At 41.4% G+C, this 19,073-nt stretch overlaps 1 protein-coding gene across 3 annotated transcripts in view; it reads left to right on the forward strand.

The window, feature by feature from the left end:
- lpgat1 (lysophosphatidylglycerol acyltransferase 1) overlaps positions 1-19,073 on the forward strand; it is a 47,116-nt gene that overhangs the window by 11,594 nt on the left and 16,449 nt on the right. For all 3 annotated transcript variants that reach the window (XM_020628273.3, XM_020628276.3, XM_029275971.2), the window contains exons 3-6: positions 4,852-4,970; positions 6,899-6,994; positions 10,861-11,140; positions 17,713-17,839. In XM_020628273.3, coding sequence (XP_020483929.1) covers positions 4,852-4,970; positions 6,899-6,994; positions 10,861-11,140; positions 17,713-17,839 — 622 coding nt within the window. The remainder of the gene's footprint in view (positions 1-4,851; positions 4,971-6,898; positions 6,995-10,860; positions 11,141-17,712; positions 17,840-19,073) is intronic.

Raw genomic sequence — 19,073 nt, forward strand, 5'->3', positions numbered from 1 at the left:
GATGATGTAAACTTGAAGGTTTACATGAATTCTTATGAAGTAATCCCATCATGATCTCCCCCATAAAGAGGAAGGGCTCACTCCCACTACACTCTGAGGGCGTGACTGATGAAGCATTCACATCATAGACCCGCCTAGAACTACGGGGGTTCCCCCACTAAACAAGTGCAGCCTTGAATGAATCTTTTCACCTCCTTGCTTCTCTGTTAACATGCAAAGCTGACAAAGTGCATTTAAATTGCAAAAGAAGCTCACGTGTTCTCCAGGAAGGCCCATTGTTGTCAACTCTCATCTCACAGTGGTGTGTATCCGTCTTTTGTTGCAGCTCGCGTGTGTTTCATCAACACTCGGGTACAGCTTAATAAAGTGGCCGGTGTTTGCCGTGAGGCCTGACTATGAAAATGAGGGAGAAACCCACTGGAGGTCCAGACATGTAGGTGCTGATTGAGATGCTGGCTATTGTCTGGGTAAAATGGCTCACCTAGAGGGATTGCCCTGTATCAACAAAATGATAAGCCATAGCCTTAGTAAACCCTTTTTGAAATGTTGATTATGTCATTAGGCAGAATCCAAGATCTGACTCGGAAACATTTGAAGTAATCTTGTCTCTATGTTACACTGGAATTACCTGTAGGTATGATTGAGGTTTTACAATATTTCAGATCCATATTAAGCACGTTGATCATTTTATTTATTCATGAATCGCTTTATTTCAAAGTAACGGTCAGAAATGTGCCTCGTTAACAATTAAAAAAAACACAAGTTAACACTTTTTTTTTACCTTGTCCATCATGTGTTGTTTTTTCACCTGAGAAGCATTTTTTGCACGAAATCATTTTCGAAGGTTGACAAAAAGATCGCTTGGTAACCAGAATCAGCACTAAATGAAGTCCCTCGCATTTGTCTGAGAAGTGACAGTTACGGGGCGTTTACTAAGACTAGGGTTTTCATTTACATGTTTCCCTGTTTATAACAACTTCTGGCTGTAGAAAAATTGCCTTCATAGTTCGGTTACGGCTTATCCTTTCACTAACCCTAGTTGCTCCTGAGTGACTGTTACGGCCGAGGATTTTTCTGCTAGGGCACACATTTCTGTCTTGTCTGACAAGTTACCAGTAATTTAGACTATGACAGTGTGCGCTTATTCAGGAAGGAGATGAATCAAAGCTTGTGTGTGATTGGAGAACAGAGCAAGCTTGTAGAGGGTAGAGGCAGGGAAGCACACACACAGTTGTTTTGAAGGTCAGTTTTGATGTATTCCTTTTTTTTTTTTTTGCCAAATTTCACACCGGATGTGTTTTTATTTGTGGTTGCATATCAGTGCAGCTGTACTGTGTCATTTACTTTTGAGTACATTTTCTTGTAAATGTCTGTTTATCCTTATACCCCTGTATATTTCCCTACTGTTTGAGTGGCTCAAATCAAGTTGGGCATTTATCTATGAGTAGTTAATTACAAGAGTATATACACACCAATTACAGAATATACATTTACACGCTACAAGGCCAAAGATGCTGAATTCCACTCAGAGCCTCGACCGTTATGAGGCCAAAAAAAAAACCCCGTTAATATCTTGTTTCCTGTGTTATTGTTTTAGCTGCAGCACCAGGTAAAGCTGTCATTTCAATCAATACATGCCCACGCTTATCACCCCATTCCATGGACACCAGACCCCGAGCTTTGACTGACGTGTACAAACCATGACTGACTGATCACTGATTTGGTGTCTGCATCCATGATTCAGTTTAATTTTCTATACCCAAACTATTTGGCTGTGACATTTCAATGAAGCCGGCTGCCAAGTCCCAAAAACAGGAAATGAGTCACATCTCCTCAGCATTTAGTCGGATCATGATCAAAATTGCTCTGTGGGTAGATGAGACCTCTGTGTACCTGTGTGCAGTGTACCCTGCTTGATGTGCCTCTACTTGGCCCTAAGAACAGCAGCTTGCAGTGTGATTCTGCTTTTGTAATATTTTTTTATCTCAGCCGACAAAGTCCTGGTTCTGGTCTCAGCTGTATGTGCTTCCAGGAAGCAATATTTATAGTTAGTTGACATGCTAATAATCCTGATCTCTTGTTGTCACAGGATGAGTACACATCAAATGTGCAATGTTATTTCAGACAGGGAGCTCCCATACCAACAAGTCCGCCGATAATGTTGTGACATGACAAATAAACCTTTTTTTTTTTCAGCTGAGAGCTTTCAGACTTTCTACCTGCTTTGCTCTTTACTAAAAATAAACCAACGCTGCCTAAAAAAAGAAAAAGGTGCACAAGCACGATTTCTGACCACTAAGTAGAAAAGATTCTGCTCATGTTTTGCATCCTTCAAGACAGTTCAGTACATTTAGTCAGGGTTGAAGGAAAGTAATGGCATGACTTACAGTGTTTCCCACACAATGAGGTTGTAGCCTGGGGGGTGTGTGGGGTGTTTTTACTATTTGCTTTGTTTCTAAATATTAATTGTGCTTTATTCTCTAAATTAATCTGCTCATCTTAATCCCCTTCCATTATCCCTATCTGTACACACACACACACACACACACACACACACACACACACACACACACACACACACACACACACACACACACACACCTCTCCTTTCTAACACAGCAGCTTGTCCCGCCACACCTCGTCTCGTAGCTTTGTTTGCTTTATTTATTTTTTTTAGCTCTTGATATTGATCAGCAGTATGTAAAAGGTGCTTCAAAATGATTACTTGTGTTTTGAAATGTTGCACTTCATTTCCAATTATCACATTCAGGGACTGGTGCTTATTGATGATGACCCATATGATAACAACTTAAACTACAATTTGCAGGAGAGCATTGGCAGCAAGCGGCTGCAAAGAAATATGAAGTGGAAAGGAGCCAGAGGCCAGATTCGAACCTGGGCAGCCACTTAGAGGATATTGGCCACTGTACATGGGGCAAACAAACTAACGACTAGGCCACCTGCGCCCCCATACTGCACATTAGCTTCGTCTTTTTTTGTTTTTCTCGCCTTCTGGAGCAATGTTTCCCTTGCTATTGCTGGAGAAGTTTACACCTAGGTGCAGTGTTTATTTTCTCACTAAGTAAATGAATTCAGGTTAACCCAGAAAGCTCTGTTACACATGTAACACTAACAAAGTAGAATTACTGTCACCTAAAACATACACTGCTGCGCAAATAATGAAACCCTACTCGAGTAATGAGGTCAAAAACTCGTACCCGTCCCTAATTTCAGACATAAAGCTTCCAGAAGTGAACGAGAGCTCACCACCTAAATTGAACAAATACGTTAGTTGTGTTTCTTTTTAAACATTGCCAACACGTTTGCAGGAGTTTGCTTGAAATATCTGGCAATTAAAACAAGAAATTCCCAAATATTGGTTGCCTGAGCATCTATTTTTATTACAATGGTAATGAAACAGGAATTAATATTGTTTGAGTTTTATTACAAAAGTATCACAGTTTGCAAAAGTGATATCTTGACAACTCCATATACTGAGTTCATTCCTCTCAGTTTTGTTGGTTAGTTGCTACAAGCTATGCTAAAGCTGTCACTAAGAGGCGGCTCACTCATGTCCATGTCCTGTGAAACTTTTTATGTTCATGTATTATGTCAATTTAGCAGGGTGTTAAAATGCTGTTTGTAACTTCCTCAAATGATTTATTGAGATCACTAATGTAAATTAAAGTAATGTGTGGCTTTTTTGAAACACATTATTCTGCACCGCTCAGAACGGTCAGTAGTGGAAGTGGCGGTTACCGTTTCCCAACACTCACTCCTCCTATCACGTTGCAACGCCCATTGCTAACATTTCGTCACTCCCTTTCCACACATGATGATTAAAACACATTAAAACACATGATGACTAATCTATAAGATGCCAGAAAGTCTGGCAGTAAATGTTCCTTTTAAGTCCTCTAACGGCCCTAACCAGCTGTGTGGGTGGGCTGAGGCCCATTTGTCCACATTAACAGAATAGTATCTTTGTTTACAATCAACTTGGAGAATGTGGGAGATAAACTCGTTCTCTCTCTCATCCCGGCCTGCAGGGTTATGAAGATCAGACCGGGGGGAAAGGCAGGGAGCAGTTTGGGAAAGTCAGGATGTTGTTTGTTTTCTCTCACTTGTTTTTTTTTTCTGTTCTTTTGCTTTTATTTCATTTTGTTGACATCGTAAACTTCACCTGTCTCGTACATTTCACAGAGTTTGGAGCAAATATGTTGGATTTCTGAGTCATGTGGTTTGTGAGCCCCTCACATTAGACTATAATCTCCTTGTATGATGAGTTGTTTTAATCTTTGTTGGTCCCAGTTTATTTTTATTACAGAACATATTTAAAGTTGATCTAGATTAAGGAATATTAAGCACAGTAAAAATCCTTTTCAATTCAAAGTAGTGTGAGATGTCCTTACTACAGTTTTTCTTAGAGTGCTTTAATGTATATCTTGTTATGATGCGTGCACAATTTACAAAGGCTAGAGTCCTCAGCGCTGCGGGTTTGAATCCGACCTCGGCCCTTTGCTGCATGTCACCCCCCACTCTCTACTCCCAACATTTCCTGCCTCTCTTCAGCTGTCCTATCGGATAAAGGCAAAATTGCCCACAGAAATACCTTAAAAAAAAAAAAAAATGTTTTATCTCTTTGTGTCTGTTTTACAGTTTTACAAAATTCCACTGATTTAATAAGCTGAACAACATTGATGCATGATTTAAAATGTTTCTGCTTGTTATATGTCTGAGTAGATGCAGACACAAAAAGTTTGGAAGATAAAAAAAAAAAAAAAAACCCTATTTGTACTTCCTGTTTCACCTGAGTGTGTCTTTCTGTCTTTTGTTTTTTTTGCCTCACAGTAACAGAATGGGGTGACGACGTGAGGCCCATCTCCGAAGAAGAAGCCATGGTGATTGTCAACCACCAATCCACAGGAGACGTGTGCACCCTCATGATGTGCTTTCAAGACAAGGGCACGGTATGAACAGAGAGAGAAATATGTGTTGCCTCATTGTATCCCGTTTTGGAAGTCCAAAAATATAACCGGGGTCAAAGGGGGGGTCACATCGGTTTAAATAAAAGCCATGCAGTATTTTGAACCTGCAGGCTACTTTGCACCGTCTGTCGCGTGCTGGAAAGGCTGCTGTCCGAGCATGTTTGTTGTCATTGTCCCTGCCATTAAGGAGTTCCTGGAGAATTGCACACAATGCTCTAAAAAAAAAAAAAAAAAAAAACCCTCTAAGCCCTCGTTAAGTACGTTTGTTTTGACGATGTTTGTCAAAGGTTAGTCAAATTCTGGACTGTCTTACTAGTTTAACCAAATAGACGTATAAAGTGTTGTTGAGAACAAGAAGAAATGCTTCAAAGTTGTGATGTTTGTGCGTTCCAGAGTCAATACAGCAGGAGGGGATTCTTTTTTTTTTTAGATCAGGAAAGCGCCATAGTGATGGGATGATGATTTTTTTTTTTTTTTTTCAGTCAAAACAGTCCACACAGAGGCAGACAGTGGAGCAGATCAGTGTTGTGGTTTGCTGCATTCAAATCATCAGACAGGACACCAACTGATGTGCAAAAAGACGAGCAGTGGCTGCTTTGCATTCTTCCACATTGAACACTTTCAACATAAAAGGAAGTGAAATGTGTTCACACCTCTGCGCTCTTCCTCTTCCTCATTTTCAAAATCATGCTCATGAATTGTACTCGACAGTTGTAATGCAGAGCTTCTGTATTGTGTACTGACATTCTAGTCTATTGCAAAGGCATGTGACGATGCAAAAGCTAAGACGCTTTTTTGAAAGTTTCTTTGGGAACTGGAAAACAACGATTTACGTGCATTTATTTGAACATGATGCTTGATTAGAAGTAACTGCACACACTCTTCGTCAGGCCGGAGTGTCAGCACACTACAAAGCGTATATCTCCTGACTCTAGTGTCAGTTACTTTCCAGCTGTGTTGACGGATCAACACGGTGCGGTGGTAATCAGGTGTAGTGAGGGACTTAGTTGCTTCTTTGGTTGTCTAGGTTGTAGGAGTACTCAAACTCATCTTCAGCACCTCATCTGTTCGACGCATAGAGCACTAATGTTTCCTATGCAATGAATAAACATGCAATCGAGACTGAAGTTGGGATATGATCGTTCCCAGTAAACACATCAATTCAATCAACAATCATTTTGTGTGAGCATGTCATTCTTTTTCACTCCAGCATGTGTACTTTTTTAGCATTTGCATGGAGGAATAACTGGCTGTATCTTGTCATCTCATATGCAAGTGTTAGCATGCACCATAGTGTTGCTTTCAGAGCGGAGAGTTAGCCAGCACGTCATAAACATTGTTGTTGCTGTTGTTTTGGTTGCCCTAGTTGACATAGCAACTTGACTTCATTAACCGGATGTCCATTAATCACATAAATGTTTCTATTAACCTGTAAGTGATTGTCTACAGCTGAATTGAGTTAGAAAACAGAACTGCAGGAGAAAAGAGTTACATTTCAGTTCAGTAAGTGCAACTTGCAGCCCTGCTTCCCCAATCATCCTCAAGGTTAGCGATGGTTTTCTCTGACGACAGGGAAAGCTATGTTGTTTATTTTTGTTTATTTATTTATTTTTGCACTGCACTGGAGCTGGCGAATTGCGCTGCACAAACATGTTGACATGATCCGCCTCAACAACTGCATCCCCGGCCCAGTTTATCCTCTTAGCAGGGAAAGGACAGTAAGCCAAAGCTGCATCGGTGCAGGTCACGAGGGGGGTGGGTGGGGGGGGGGGGGGAGCTCAGAGGGGCTGCGAATCATTTTGGGGGCAGTGGCACCAAAACAAAAGTCACATGCGGCTGCTGACAGGTGAATCGGAGAGACGATGGGTTTGTTGCAGATTTTGATCGCGTCTTCCCTTCTTTTTTCTCAGGTGGTAGAAAAAATGATGTGGCTGATGGACCATGTGTTCAAATACACCAACTTTGGCCTAGTGTCCCTGATCCACGGGGACTTCTTCATCAGACAGGTAAGAGACCAACAGTAGGAAAACTCTGACTGAAATATGTTTCAATACTTGTTTTGTTGTTGTTTTTTAAGATGTCAAACAAAACTTTAGCCCTCAGAGGTTGAACATAAACCTGCTCTGCTTCAAATGGTTAACACCAACCACAACCAGTGAGCTGCCCTGCAAGGCTACGTCAGCAGTTTTTGGTTGGAACATGAGTTTTTTTTTTTTGCTGAAGAGCTCAAGCTTAAAACGTAGACCTTTTCAACCACAAACCAACCTTTTTCAACGTCCTGGCTACATTAGCTTGTTTTACTGCACTCTCTGCAAAAGTGGAGTCCCTCCCATCTGCTTGTCCCAGCTGGACAATCGAACGCTAGCAGACTTCTGACGACCGTGTTGTCCTCTGAGAGGGATAACAGCAGCAGACAGTAGTGTGTTCGGGCTAGTTGCCTGGCCTGGTCAGACTGACCTTTTGCTGTGGGGCAGCTGGAACAGAGCGGCATGCTTTGACATGCCTACACATTGATACTACAGGGCTCCTGCTGGTCAGGGAATTCCTGGAATATGCAAATCTGAGAGAGACATTTTCAGGCAGAAAGTCAAACAAAAACTCTTACTTAATATTTGTTTCAAGTGAAAATAACCATTATCAGACTGACAGGCTGTATTTGCGATGCATATTAAAAAATGTCATGACATTAGTGTGATTCCTGCAGACAGCCGGCTGGCTAGAATTTGTCAGCAAACAAGCAGCTCAGACTAAACTGTGTAAAGTCTACTGATCCCATTTCATAACCGAAATGTGAAATCTTGCAGACAAAAACGAGTGCAGAAACAAAAATTCTTGTTTTCAGACATCTTGGTTTATGAGACACATGGAGCATGTGGGGAAAAAAAGTGAACCACTGTATTTGTCAGTTGATGGGACGTTAGTGATTCAAGAAAGCTGTTGACTAAAGAGAAATCCTTTGTGCCAGAGATGCACTGATTGCCATTGTTGGCCGACACAGATTTTCTTTCTTTCACTTTAAATTCAGGAGTCTTTTCTGTTGAACCAGGACTCCACAAGGGTTATTTACGTAACAGTATACCACTGTTTCATTAAGTAAATCATTAAAAAAAGAGGGAGAATAGCTGTTTAAAGCGTCTGCACTTGCTCTAAACTTCTGAAAAACCTCTGTGGTGAGCTGCACGTGTGAACGCGAACAGGCCTACTTTTCACTTGGGCTTCATACGGAGTTCCTCCTGTCGGCCCCTTAGTATTTTTTTAAGCAGAAAGTCTGAGTAAGCTAGTGTGAGGACACGGCACAACATAGTCAGGAGAATTCCACTTGAGCGAGAGGGAGAGGTTGGTGACAGTTATTCCTTGAGATCCGGGTACCACAATAGGCTCCATGCATGCGACGGTTTGCGATCTCCCTGCAGCTTGTGTGCTTGTTGTCATGACGCCGCATGTGTCTCAACATTTTATACTGGTATATCGTTCTTACCTTCATATTGGATGCAGGCCGCTTTTCTGATGAAAATGTAGGCGTTTGGTCCTTTACACTTATATTTTACAGGAATAAAAATCATCACTTTTAGTGCGTCCAGATTGTCTTCTGTCTTACAATGAATGAAAGGCTACACTTCCCTTCCCAACGAGCTGCAGAAACACCACAGCCATGACAGTAGGAATCACATCTTAATATGCCATGGAAATGCTTTCCTGTGGAATTTCACATCTGGCGGTGTGCCGAGGGTGAAGCACCCTGAGCCTGTAAACAGCCAGACATGCTAGAGTGGAAGGCTTGTCCGAGCAGACTCGTCCTTTCTTGCCATCCTCTATCTGTGATCGCTTCTGGCATCCTTGTGTGAGCATTCTTGACATCCTTCAACCAAACACTTCACACATACGTGCATCGCAGCGATCATCTGCCCCGGCCTCCCAAGCATCTGCCGTCCACTCAGACTGGCAGACGAGTCTCCAGCATCATAATGCACCACACAACACAGCAGGCTTTGATGGCAGGGGCTCAGATGCTTGTGGCACAGAGCTGTGATTTAACTTTTTATTCATGGTACGTGTTTTCGTCCTCCAAAACTTAAAATTAGGAGTGTTCTCAAAATAGCATCCCTTGTTTATTCATTTAAGGATGTACATGCAGTTAGGTGTCGCAATGATATGACAAACATTCAAATGTGGAAGAAATAATTTAAAAAAATAATAGCAGTGGCCTGATTATTGAAATGAAATGAAAAGGCAGCACATTTTTCCAGTAAGAGACTGTTAATAAAAAATAAAAAATAAACGACAAAAGAGCCTCGCAGGTGGCTCCGGAGCCGCGGGTTTCCGAGCTAGGATAACCTGCTCATAAAAAAAAAAAGGGTGCCTGAGTGCGTATTCTTGGTTCCAACTGACAAAAGCACATGAGAGTGTCGCTGAAACTAAGCTGTGAAAGTTGCTCACTTTCATACAAGTCACCATACATCAAAGTCCTTCAGCCGTGGATAAACACACTGACAATGAGGAAGCGGGCAATGGACTCCGCAATGTTGAAGTTAAAACAGTGTGAAGTACGTTTCTCTGCACAAACCCAACAGCACTAAGGTCATGTTGGGAAGTATGTTGTGTCTTTCTTTGGTTTGATTCTTTGACAGTTTACAGAAGCAACTTCAGATGTTTAACCATTTTCATTATGTTGTCGGCACTTCCCACTTCTCACAGCTTGTGCTTGCTCACACAACAAATAGAGCCCAGCCCAGTTATACTAATGCATTTAAAATGGCCTTTGACTTGGTCTAACTCAAAATCAATCCTGCTGCTCCTCCTCCTGCCGTCACTGCTAATGCTCTTTAATATTGTCAAGGCCATCATGTTTGCATCCATTTCAGTTGTGCCATTGATGCTGCTCTGAGTGCTCCACAGTGTAATTGCACCTAACTGAAGTTTTGATTTGTGCTTGCTTGTTTCTCATCCAGTTAATGAATTCAGCTCTTCGCCTCAACAATTTTTTTTCCTTGGGGCAAATTAAGAGAGCGTCAACTTTAGAATCTTTTCTTAAATCCGGTGTTAGTCTCGAGGTAACTTGCGATACCATAGATACGATACGCAATATGTGGCGATATCATGATAGTGATTGTGCGATAATTGATGTATTGCAAGACAATCAAATAATGATACGTCATGTTTTATTAATTGTAGAATTAAAAAATGCCCATGATGAGAGGATTATGTGTAGGAACAATCTATTTATTTACTGCAATTTGGTGCCAGTTTCACCTCTTATCATGGGGCATCATCTTATTTACCCCACTGTCAATTATTTATTGGCCAGTTAACTTCTGTTCACTTAACCTTCATTCATGTTGTAAGCGCCACCATGAGAAGTCGTAAAGTTTAAGACCTTGTAAATCAAATTGACAGGTAATCTGTCAGTGGTTAGTTCACACGTGTAGTCATGTACAGAGACTATAGTCCTCGAAGTGGATGAGCTAGGTTCAAATCTGACCTGTGGCTCTTTTCCTGCATGTCATTCTCTATTCTGTCTTCTGATTTCTATCCCCTGTCCTGTCTATATAATGAGACGTGAAATGAACCAGAATACAATCTTAAAATTAGATCAAATAAAATATCATGCTGTAAACACCAGCCATTTAATAATTGTATCACATGTGTTAGGAGGATGATCTATTGCTGCATCGATATTTTATCCTACCTTTAATCTTGGCAGACATGGATGTAAGCTGTAACTGGACTGATTGGTGGAGCCATACAATCTCAGTGCAGTAATTCTATTTTAAAGTGCTGAAAACAACCGCCATGACTTCTTCCCCTGTTCAAGACTTCACACTACCACGCTCAAGTTGTTTATCCGTGTGTCTCCCTTGTTTTTGTCTTGCAGGGTAAAGCTCACCGAGACAAGCAGCTGGTCTACCTAAAAGATCACCTAGACAAATACTACCACAGTCGCGACAGGAAGTGGATAGTGCTGTTCCCTGAGGGAGGCTTCCTGCGCAAGCGGCGGGAAACTAGTCAGTTGTTCGCCAAGAAAAACTCTCTCCCCCACCTGAACCACGTCACATTGCCGCGCCTCGGGGCCACCAATGTTATCCTGAAAACCCTGTCAGCCCAGCAGGAAAACGGCAGCGTGGGCAACGAGACCGGGACCACTAACCAAACAGGTAAATGACATAATAACAGAGCTAAGATTTCTCTGGGGCAATTCCCTGATCTTTTACAGGAGTATGTGTACTGATTTTATGACTTAAATATTACAGTGGATTTTAGTTGTATGTTTTGGTCACTTTGTCTCAATTAGTGTTGGGTGATATAACGATCTTAGATCGTGAAGGATTTTAACGTGCTGACGATCTGCCAAAGCAGAGAGATCGTAGAACCGGGTTTATGTGTTGATTCTATCATGCTGCAGTTTATGCTCTGACACAGACTCGTCTCCTCCTCTTTTGCTCCGCTGCGGTGAAAACGAAACTTAGAAGTAAAGTCTGCAAAAACAACTTCATCTCGGTTATCTGCAACTGTTCTGATATTTTTCTAAACCGACAAGCTGTGAGCAACAGTTAACTTATCTGCATAGTTTGCACGGTTAAGATTAGTCTACATCTCAGATAGCGACACGGAGAGACGTTAACAGTCAGAGACAGACAGGGTGGAGCTCAGACAGTCAGTCAGTGAGTGGAGATATAACCCCGGTGTTTGAAATGTTGCTCTCTGTGTTTTCTGCTCTCTCTCAGTTTTTAAAAGTTACTTATCAAGCCTCTCCACCCGAAGCTCACCTGTTGTGATAACGGAACCTATAGGGATTAGGCTAAACAACGTTACAAAGCAGCAGGCAGGTGATAGTGAGTAACCATGGTGACTGTCTGTCTGTCAATCAACCATGTACCGCCCCCTCTTTGAATTAAAGTCTTCTGTCAGTAAAACTTACCTTGATCACGTGTCACAGAATGAACACATTCTGTATTATGTTTGATTATAAACCAAACTAAAGTTTGTCCAATGATTTCATAAAAAACAACAGATGCTGCAGAGCCTGTATGAAGCTACAGCTGTAGGAACTCTGCAGGGCTAAAATAGAACAGAAACACAAGAACTCGAAGTCTCCATGTTTTTAAATGAATGCATCACTGCGTGAAAATGTTCCTGATGAACATAAAAAGAGGACAAATAACTAACTCATAATTTCAAAGTGGTGAGGAAAACCTTCAAATTGTTCATAAATATTCATCAAATTGAGGGAAAGACATTTCTGTTGCTAAAGATGTTCTGGGTGAGACCTCCAGACCTCCTACAAAGATGTTTTTCAAATAGATTAAACTTGTCAGCACAGTTTTTGTGCATTTAAAAACATTATACAGGGAAATAAGTTTGGTTGAACTGGTCAGTAACTTACAAATTTGTCTAAAGAACAATATGAAAAAAATCGTGATCGGGATTTTGCCCAAAAAAAAATTGTGATATGATATTTTTCCCATATCGCCCACCTCTAGTCTCAATTTAAGAGTTAATAAATAGTGGTGGCATTTGTCTCCCAAGCAGTACTGGACTATAGCAACAGGTTTATATCAAAAAGGAAGAGAGCAGGTAAACATGCCCACGATCAAATTATATTATTTCCCATATAAATATTAACTGCCATGCACATAATAAAACTCTCAACGCTCAGAGAGCTGCAAAGGTGAAGTAAAACACAGGTGATGATTAAAGATATCACTGTATTCTCTGCGGGCTTCATGTAACAAAAAAGATGTCAAACAAGGTTGATTGAGTCTGGTTATGTGGGCGTGATGGTGATGACAGTGACCAATCATAAGAAGGACAGTGCCCTCCTTGGTCTCCGCCTCCAAACTGTTGAAAGTCTTTGCTACCCACAAGCTAAACCTCAAACGAGCAAAGTGGCATTCTTTATCGTCACCTTTATTTTACTTAACTCTTGAGCAGCCTGTGCAAATCTCTGTGGATGAATTTGTGTGCAAGGTTTTTGAATTTGTGCGCCAAGAGTTTTATTTTGCGAGTGGCAGTAAATATTTGTGTAAAATAATATAATAAGCTCACAATTATAGTTTATCTGATCAGGATAATTGAAAGAAATAAAACACCATACTCAACTTAATGGCATTGGTTTTTACATTAGATCCAGAAGAACTTAGATAAGTTTCACCACTTCACAAAGCATTAATAATACCGAAAACGTGTGTTTTTATTTGAATCAGTTCACCGTAAAATTTAGACTAAACCCAAGAAAAGGTTCACAAATATTTCTCAAGGCTGGCCCAGAATAACTTCTTCTTGGTTTTAAAAACAGTGTTTGTCTCTCCTTGGTAAAGGCCTTTTTGATTCACTGAACACAGATGGAATTTATATTGAATTTGAGGGTGTTCTTTGAAGATTTTTTGGTCTCAAATAGTAGAATGCTATTCCTGGGGAAGTCTGGCAGAATGTCATTTTTGTCTCTTCTTTCACAGTCTTCTGAACTCTCCCACTTTACTGTGGATTGAAGGTCTTGTTAATGCTAGAAGGCCAGCGAAGGAGCCATGATCACAACATATAAAGCATTACTGTAAAATCCGGTCATTGGCTGGGACACACTTTAAATACTGGCTGCGTTCTATATGTGGTGCGACCATTATACCAGTGTAAAATGCTCACACACGTGCAGGCATTAACGCAAGTGCAGCCGTCACTATCACTCACTGCATGCGACCGGACGTGATTGAAAATGTGTCCCCATTCATTGTGTACGGCAAGCTGTGCTAGACTAGAGACACAGATCCAGGCTGGCAGTGGCACTTTTTAACTTTTACTTCATGAGGTCATAGGCATGCATTTGAAGAAAACCGTTACACTGTGCAGTAAATAGAGCTTGTGGAGTTCTGGTTTGATTGAAAAGACTGCTCAATTGAAGTCAATTAAAGATGCATGTGACTTCTTTTATGCGTCTTGCTGTTATCAATCCATTTTCTAAATTTTCCTGTCTTTTAAAATTAAACCTGAAATGCTAAGGGATCAAATTAATTATTCTTGTTGAATATGTTTATTACATATCCAGAAAAATGGTTATAAAAAGCAGTAATGTGTGGAGAATTCCTAAATATATTCTTTCTACATTTGTCAGTGCGTTGTTATAGGAGGAAGGCCTGTACCTTAAATGTGTTTGGGTTTTTAAAAAAAATGTGTATGTGGACTGTAATAAAGCATGTCTTACTGAGCAACATTATCCAGATGACTTGGTAAACCTTCCTCTTGGAGCCATCACAAGCTAAAAGCACAATGTTGAAACAGTCATAAACATACAGATACATTAAGTCCCTCAAGCCTGTGCACATCCAGTTTACCCAGCAGTCTCTCCTGGCTTCAGTTCAAAAGGGTCTGCTGTGTTAATAGTAATTTGGAGAGACTCTGGGCCAGCACTATTGAGGATGTGGCTCGGGGACTTTAGCTCTCCAATGATTTGCTAACACAGCTCTGAGTCTGACATCCTCAGCACTAACAGCTAGATGCTGTCTGTTTATCCATCTGCAGGACAGGCTGTCAAACCAGAGGAGGAGTACGCCTTTATCAGCCGTCGTAAAATCGAGAGCGAAGCTTCATTTATGTGCAAAATTACGTGCTGGCGTGTGCACGTTTTTGTTTTGGCTATCGTGCAAAATTGGTTACAAAGTCTTAATCATCAAATCAGTGCCAGCAAATGCTGAGGACAGCAGAGGTGGGTGTTTATGACCTCTGGCAGAAGTTTTTATTTTCATTTTTTTACATTAAAGGGCTTTGACATGTCAATCTTTTTCTGAAATCTGTTTCTCTCTTACTCTGTGTACAGTAATACCACTGTATAGCAGTTTTGTTCTTTATCTTCCTGTCCTTGCCTCTGTTCCTGCAGCTCAGGAGAAGGGGAAGCCTATTGCTGCAGTTGTGCTCGTCCTTCTACTTGAATCCAGCTAATGGCATTAAAACCTTGGGCGAGGAAAAAAAAAACTACACACACATGCAGTATACCCACAAGAGTGCTATCCCCCTCTCTATCCTTTGCTGTGTGTGTGTGTATGTTTGTGTGTAGGGGCTGATCAAAGACACAGCTCTCTCTCTCTCTCCCTCTCCCTCTGACCCTCACTGATGCTCTGCAGAGGTGCCCAGAGCTTGCTGACTCACTCACAGACAAATGGGCCACTCGGAGAAAATGGGATTTGATGTAAATGTGTGTGCCGCCGTTGTATCAGCCATGCAATGTCAAGCAGGCTAAACACACAGCTCAGCACAGACACAAAGCACACGGGTCACCGGTTGCCAGTGTAGTTCACAGCCTTCAGGAAAAAAGGCTCCATGTGCAGCTTAGACTGATAAGATATGTGTGTTGTAAAAAAACGTATTTACAGTCGGCAGGTAGGCAAAGTTCACTAGTGTGAGTCATTTCAGGTAAACATGGAGTTCCATGTCATCCATCACGAATAAGCTTGATAGCGCCAACCACGTTTTTACGTTTAAGCCAGTGGGAGGGACAGGTGTGCATTTACAGCAAAGTTATTGGCCTGAAGAGTGGCCTGATAGAGAGCCAGGTACCTGCCAGTGTGCTTCCTTCCTCTGGCTGTTTACAGAAGGACGGGGCGTCTCTGATGTCATTTTAAATTACCGCTGCTGCTGCTGCTGTTATTACAGTATTGTTTGTCACAGTGCATAGGGCACTGGCGATACCTTGGCTCACGGCCTTGTCCTTTGGCGGGCTGCTCACGGGAGACGGTGGCTGCCTTTCAGCACACTTGGACAGAGATCTGGCTCCTGTTACCCACACATCAATACCAAGCATGCCTATCAAGTAACTGTAACAATCAAACTGAGAAAGAGCCAGAAGTTGGTGTCTTGGTAGTTTTTGTGTTTGTTTTTTGTTTTCTGAGAGCACTAAAGCACTTGTAAAAGAACACAAGACATCTTCAAGCGTTTGTTTTCATTCACGGGTCTGCTGCCATCGCTCCCCCGTGTAGGTGCACAAACATAGCCAGCTGACACGCTCCCATTAAAAGAGTGTTTGGCCTTGACGGTTTAACAGGAAGCCATGAAAGCAGCGTTACTGAGCACATTTTGATGATGGTGATAAAACGTCAGAGTAATGTATAATTAACCAGAGCAAGAACAATAGTAAAAGTTAAGTTGTAAAAGTTACTTTTTGCATTAAAAAACCTGGAATCAAAAAAAGTATACACTTTTAAAGCACACAACATACAGTTGGCAGAGTAAATAGAATGACTTCTGTTAATTTAGTGAAATCTCCGTCACACTCCTCAACCCCGCAGGTTGCTCTGTATTTTATGTGTGAAAAGGTTAACTGTACGTCTTGTTAGCAGCATTCCCAGTTTTACTGCTGTCCATACTGCCGGGGAGTAATGTAAGCTGTTGTAAAACTGTAACCTCTCCCTGTCACATAGGCACGCCATGTTTACCTTTATAAATAAAGGCGCCGAGAGGGAAGTGCTCAGGGCGCAGAGACAGAGATGAGGCTGGACTGCGACATCAGTCAAACAGTCGAATGTGCTGCACTGCTTCACATGGACCTCATTCGAACGTCGGTACATGCTGACTGAAGCTCTTGTGTTCTCTTTATATATTTGACAAGCTTGTCCAGCTTAAAGGAGCGCTATGTTTGTTTTAAGCTACATTTTTGCTGTCAAAACCCAGGAAGTGCAAGGACTGGTTGCAAATCAGTGCACAACGTAAAACGGCACGTCTGGGCAGATTTGGACATTCTTGGCCGTTTGCAATCAGCTGTTTTGGCTTTAAGCAATGTTTCAGTTAACTCTGTGATGTTTCAAAACTCACAAGAGTGACCACGTGTTGACATACAACAGAAAGGCACTGGACCCTTTCAACATAGTTTACGCACACAATAGATGTAATGCTGTGGTTCCACTTTCCCCAGGGACTAGAAGCCTTTGGAGGAACTCAGAAAATACTGTGGAATGTGGCTTTTGAAATCCCTTCACTCTTTTCAGGATGAGTGTGCTAACAAGGACGTAAACATCGAGATAATGTGTCCCCACCTTTCGTACACCTCCTTTTTATTCATTGTATTTTAATCCTATATGTAATTAAGAACCGGAGAGTATCGAGCGGACTACAATAACAAGCATTCATTCTCACATACGCACACCCTCACAGTTGACGTCTTTATCAAGTGTTGGACTTTCCCCTCTCCCATCTATCATCCTTTCCCTTCCTGGCTCACCACTTTTCTCTTCTGCGTTCTTTGTTTAACTGAGACGTGAAGTGGAAGGAGAGAAAGCAGCTCTAGTTAAACTATCTGTTTGGCCATTTAGAAGTTAAAAAAAACAACAAAAAAAAACATGATTTGAAAAATCAGCTTTTGTTTTTGAAATATTGACTTCAATGTGACTCATAAATGTAGCTGCCAGTGAAATTCAGCATAGGTAGTGCCTCAGCTAGGAAGTCTTGTTTTCTTTCAGTCATTTTGGCTCATCATCAACCTTCAGTTGGCAGAAATGCTGTCGTATAAAACTCCTCTGGGACGCCTGGTAGTCAGATATACTGTTTTTTTTTTTAGCTGTTGAGCTGGAATTTCGCCTTTTTTATTATGACAATATAAAGACATGCTTCTGACTCTTTGCCAGCTGTGAGGCAGATATGCTGTGTGTTCGCCCCCAGAGCATTGTTGCCTGTTTGGCTTGTTCGCTAGCTTACATTGCTGCCTTCGAAATGCATGCTAATTCACTTCCTGTATCTTCTCTGACAGGTAATAAACGTAAAGGCCTGCAGTGGGTAATAGATGTGACCATAGCATACCCAAAGGCAAGACCCATGGACATCCAGACCTGGATCTTTGGCTACAGGCCCCCCACAGTCACACATGTACATTACAGGTAAGAAAAAAAAAAAGTGAGCCATCACGCTCACCTTCCACATTTCCACCGAAGGTTTGTCCTGGCCTCGTTTTCCAAAGAATCATTTTCACGTAAGAGGGGAACACCAGATCCAGTTTTACTATGCAAACGTGTTACACAGCCAACATGCAAAGCAAAGGCGTCACATGGAAATGAACCGCATGATGTCATCACTGCTGGTGAACCGGGTGGTTTTCAGAGGGAATAGTTGCTCTCGTCACTCAGTCGTCAAAGTGCAGAAAATGTATGGTTGTTTGGAACATGGATAAGAGAAATGTTTATCATGAGAGATTCACTTAAGAGACAAAATTTAGTCTTGGTTTGTAGAGACCTTGAGACTCTTCATGTGACTTATTTCAGGCAGCATTCAGTCATATCAAGTCGAGTAGTTGTCAGCTGTCCACCACCTGATAACACTGAGCCTCTTTAGATAGTTAGCAAATGTGTGTTCATATTTAACAGCTCATCTTTTCTTGTGTATGAAACATCTTAGCTGGCATTACCGCTGTTTGTCGTAGAGAGGTGTGGCTAAAGCTTTTCTAATTGCTATAAGAATTTGGAAATTAAGATTAATTTTGTAGAGCAACTGTAGAGTTTATAAATCAATAATGTGAAGGATTTTGTGTTTTTTGGCATACGTTATATTCAGCTCTTGTGTTTTTCTGGTTAGACCGCCTGCTGCTCAATATAAGCCATAATAAGATGTTACTTTTGGAAATTATAAATCCTACAAATAGTTTATTCTTTTTTTAAGAAAAGGAGGACTCCCATCTCAGCCATGATGCATGTTTGAAATGTTTGACTCGTCCCGCTCAACATTCAGCACTATCATATGAATATGTCGTCTAATAACAACGTCTCGAGATTTTTGTCTCTCCACCAAGACAAGAATTCTGCCCGTTACCTCATCAGAGTGTCCCATGATGGCTAACAGTTATGATTTTCTTTCCCCTCGACATGCTGGTCTCCCACTATCATGACGAAAATATCACTTCAGTGTGATCAGCTGCTGTTATTTCCACTCAATAGCCACTCCAAGTTCATCTTGGCTTTACAGGAAACACACAAATATATGTTATAAAATGATAAGCTACACTGGGCGCTGTCACTGCAGAGCATTACAGAGATTATATGGACGTGCTTTATCGTTATTTACCTGGGTTGGTTTGTTTTGGAAAGGAAGCTTCCACCTGCCTATTATTTCCACCCAGCT

This window comes from Labrus bergylta, chromosome 15 (assembly GCF_963930695.1).
Source record: "Labrus bergylta chromosome 15, fLabBer1.1, whole genome shotgun sequence".
Lineage (NCBI taxonomy): Eukaryota > Metazoa > Chordata > Actinopteri > Labriformes > Labridae > Labrus > Labrus bergylta.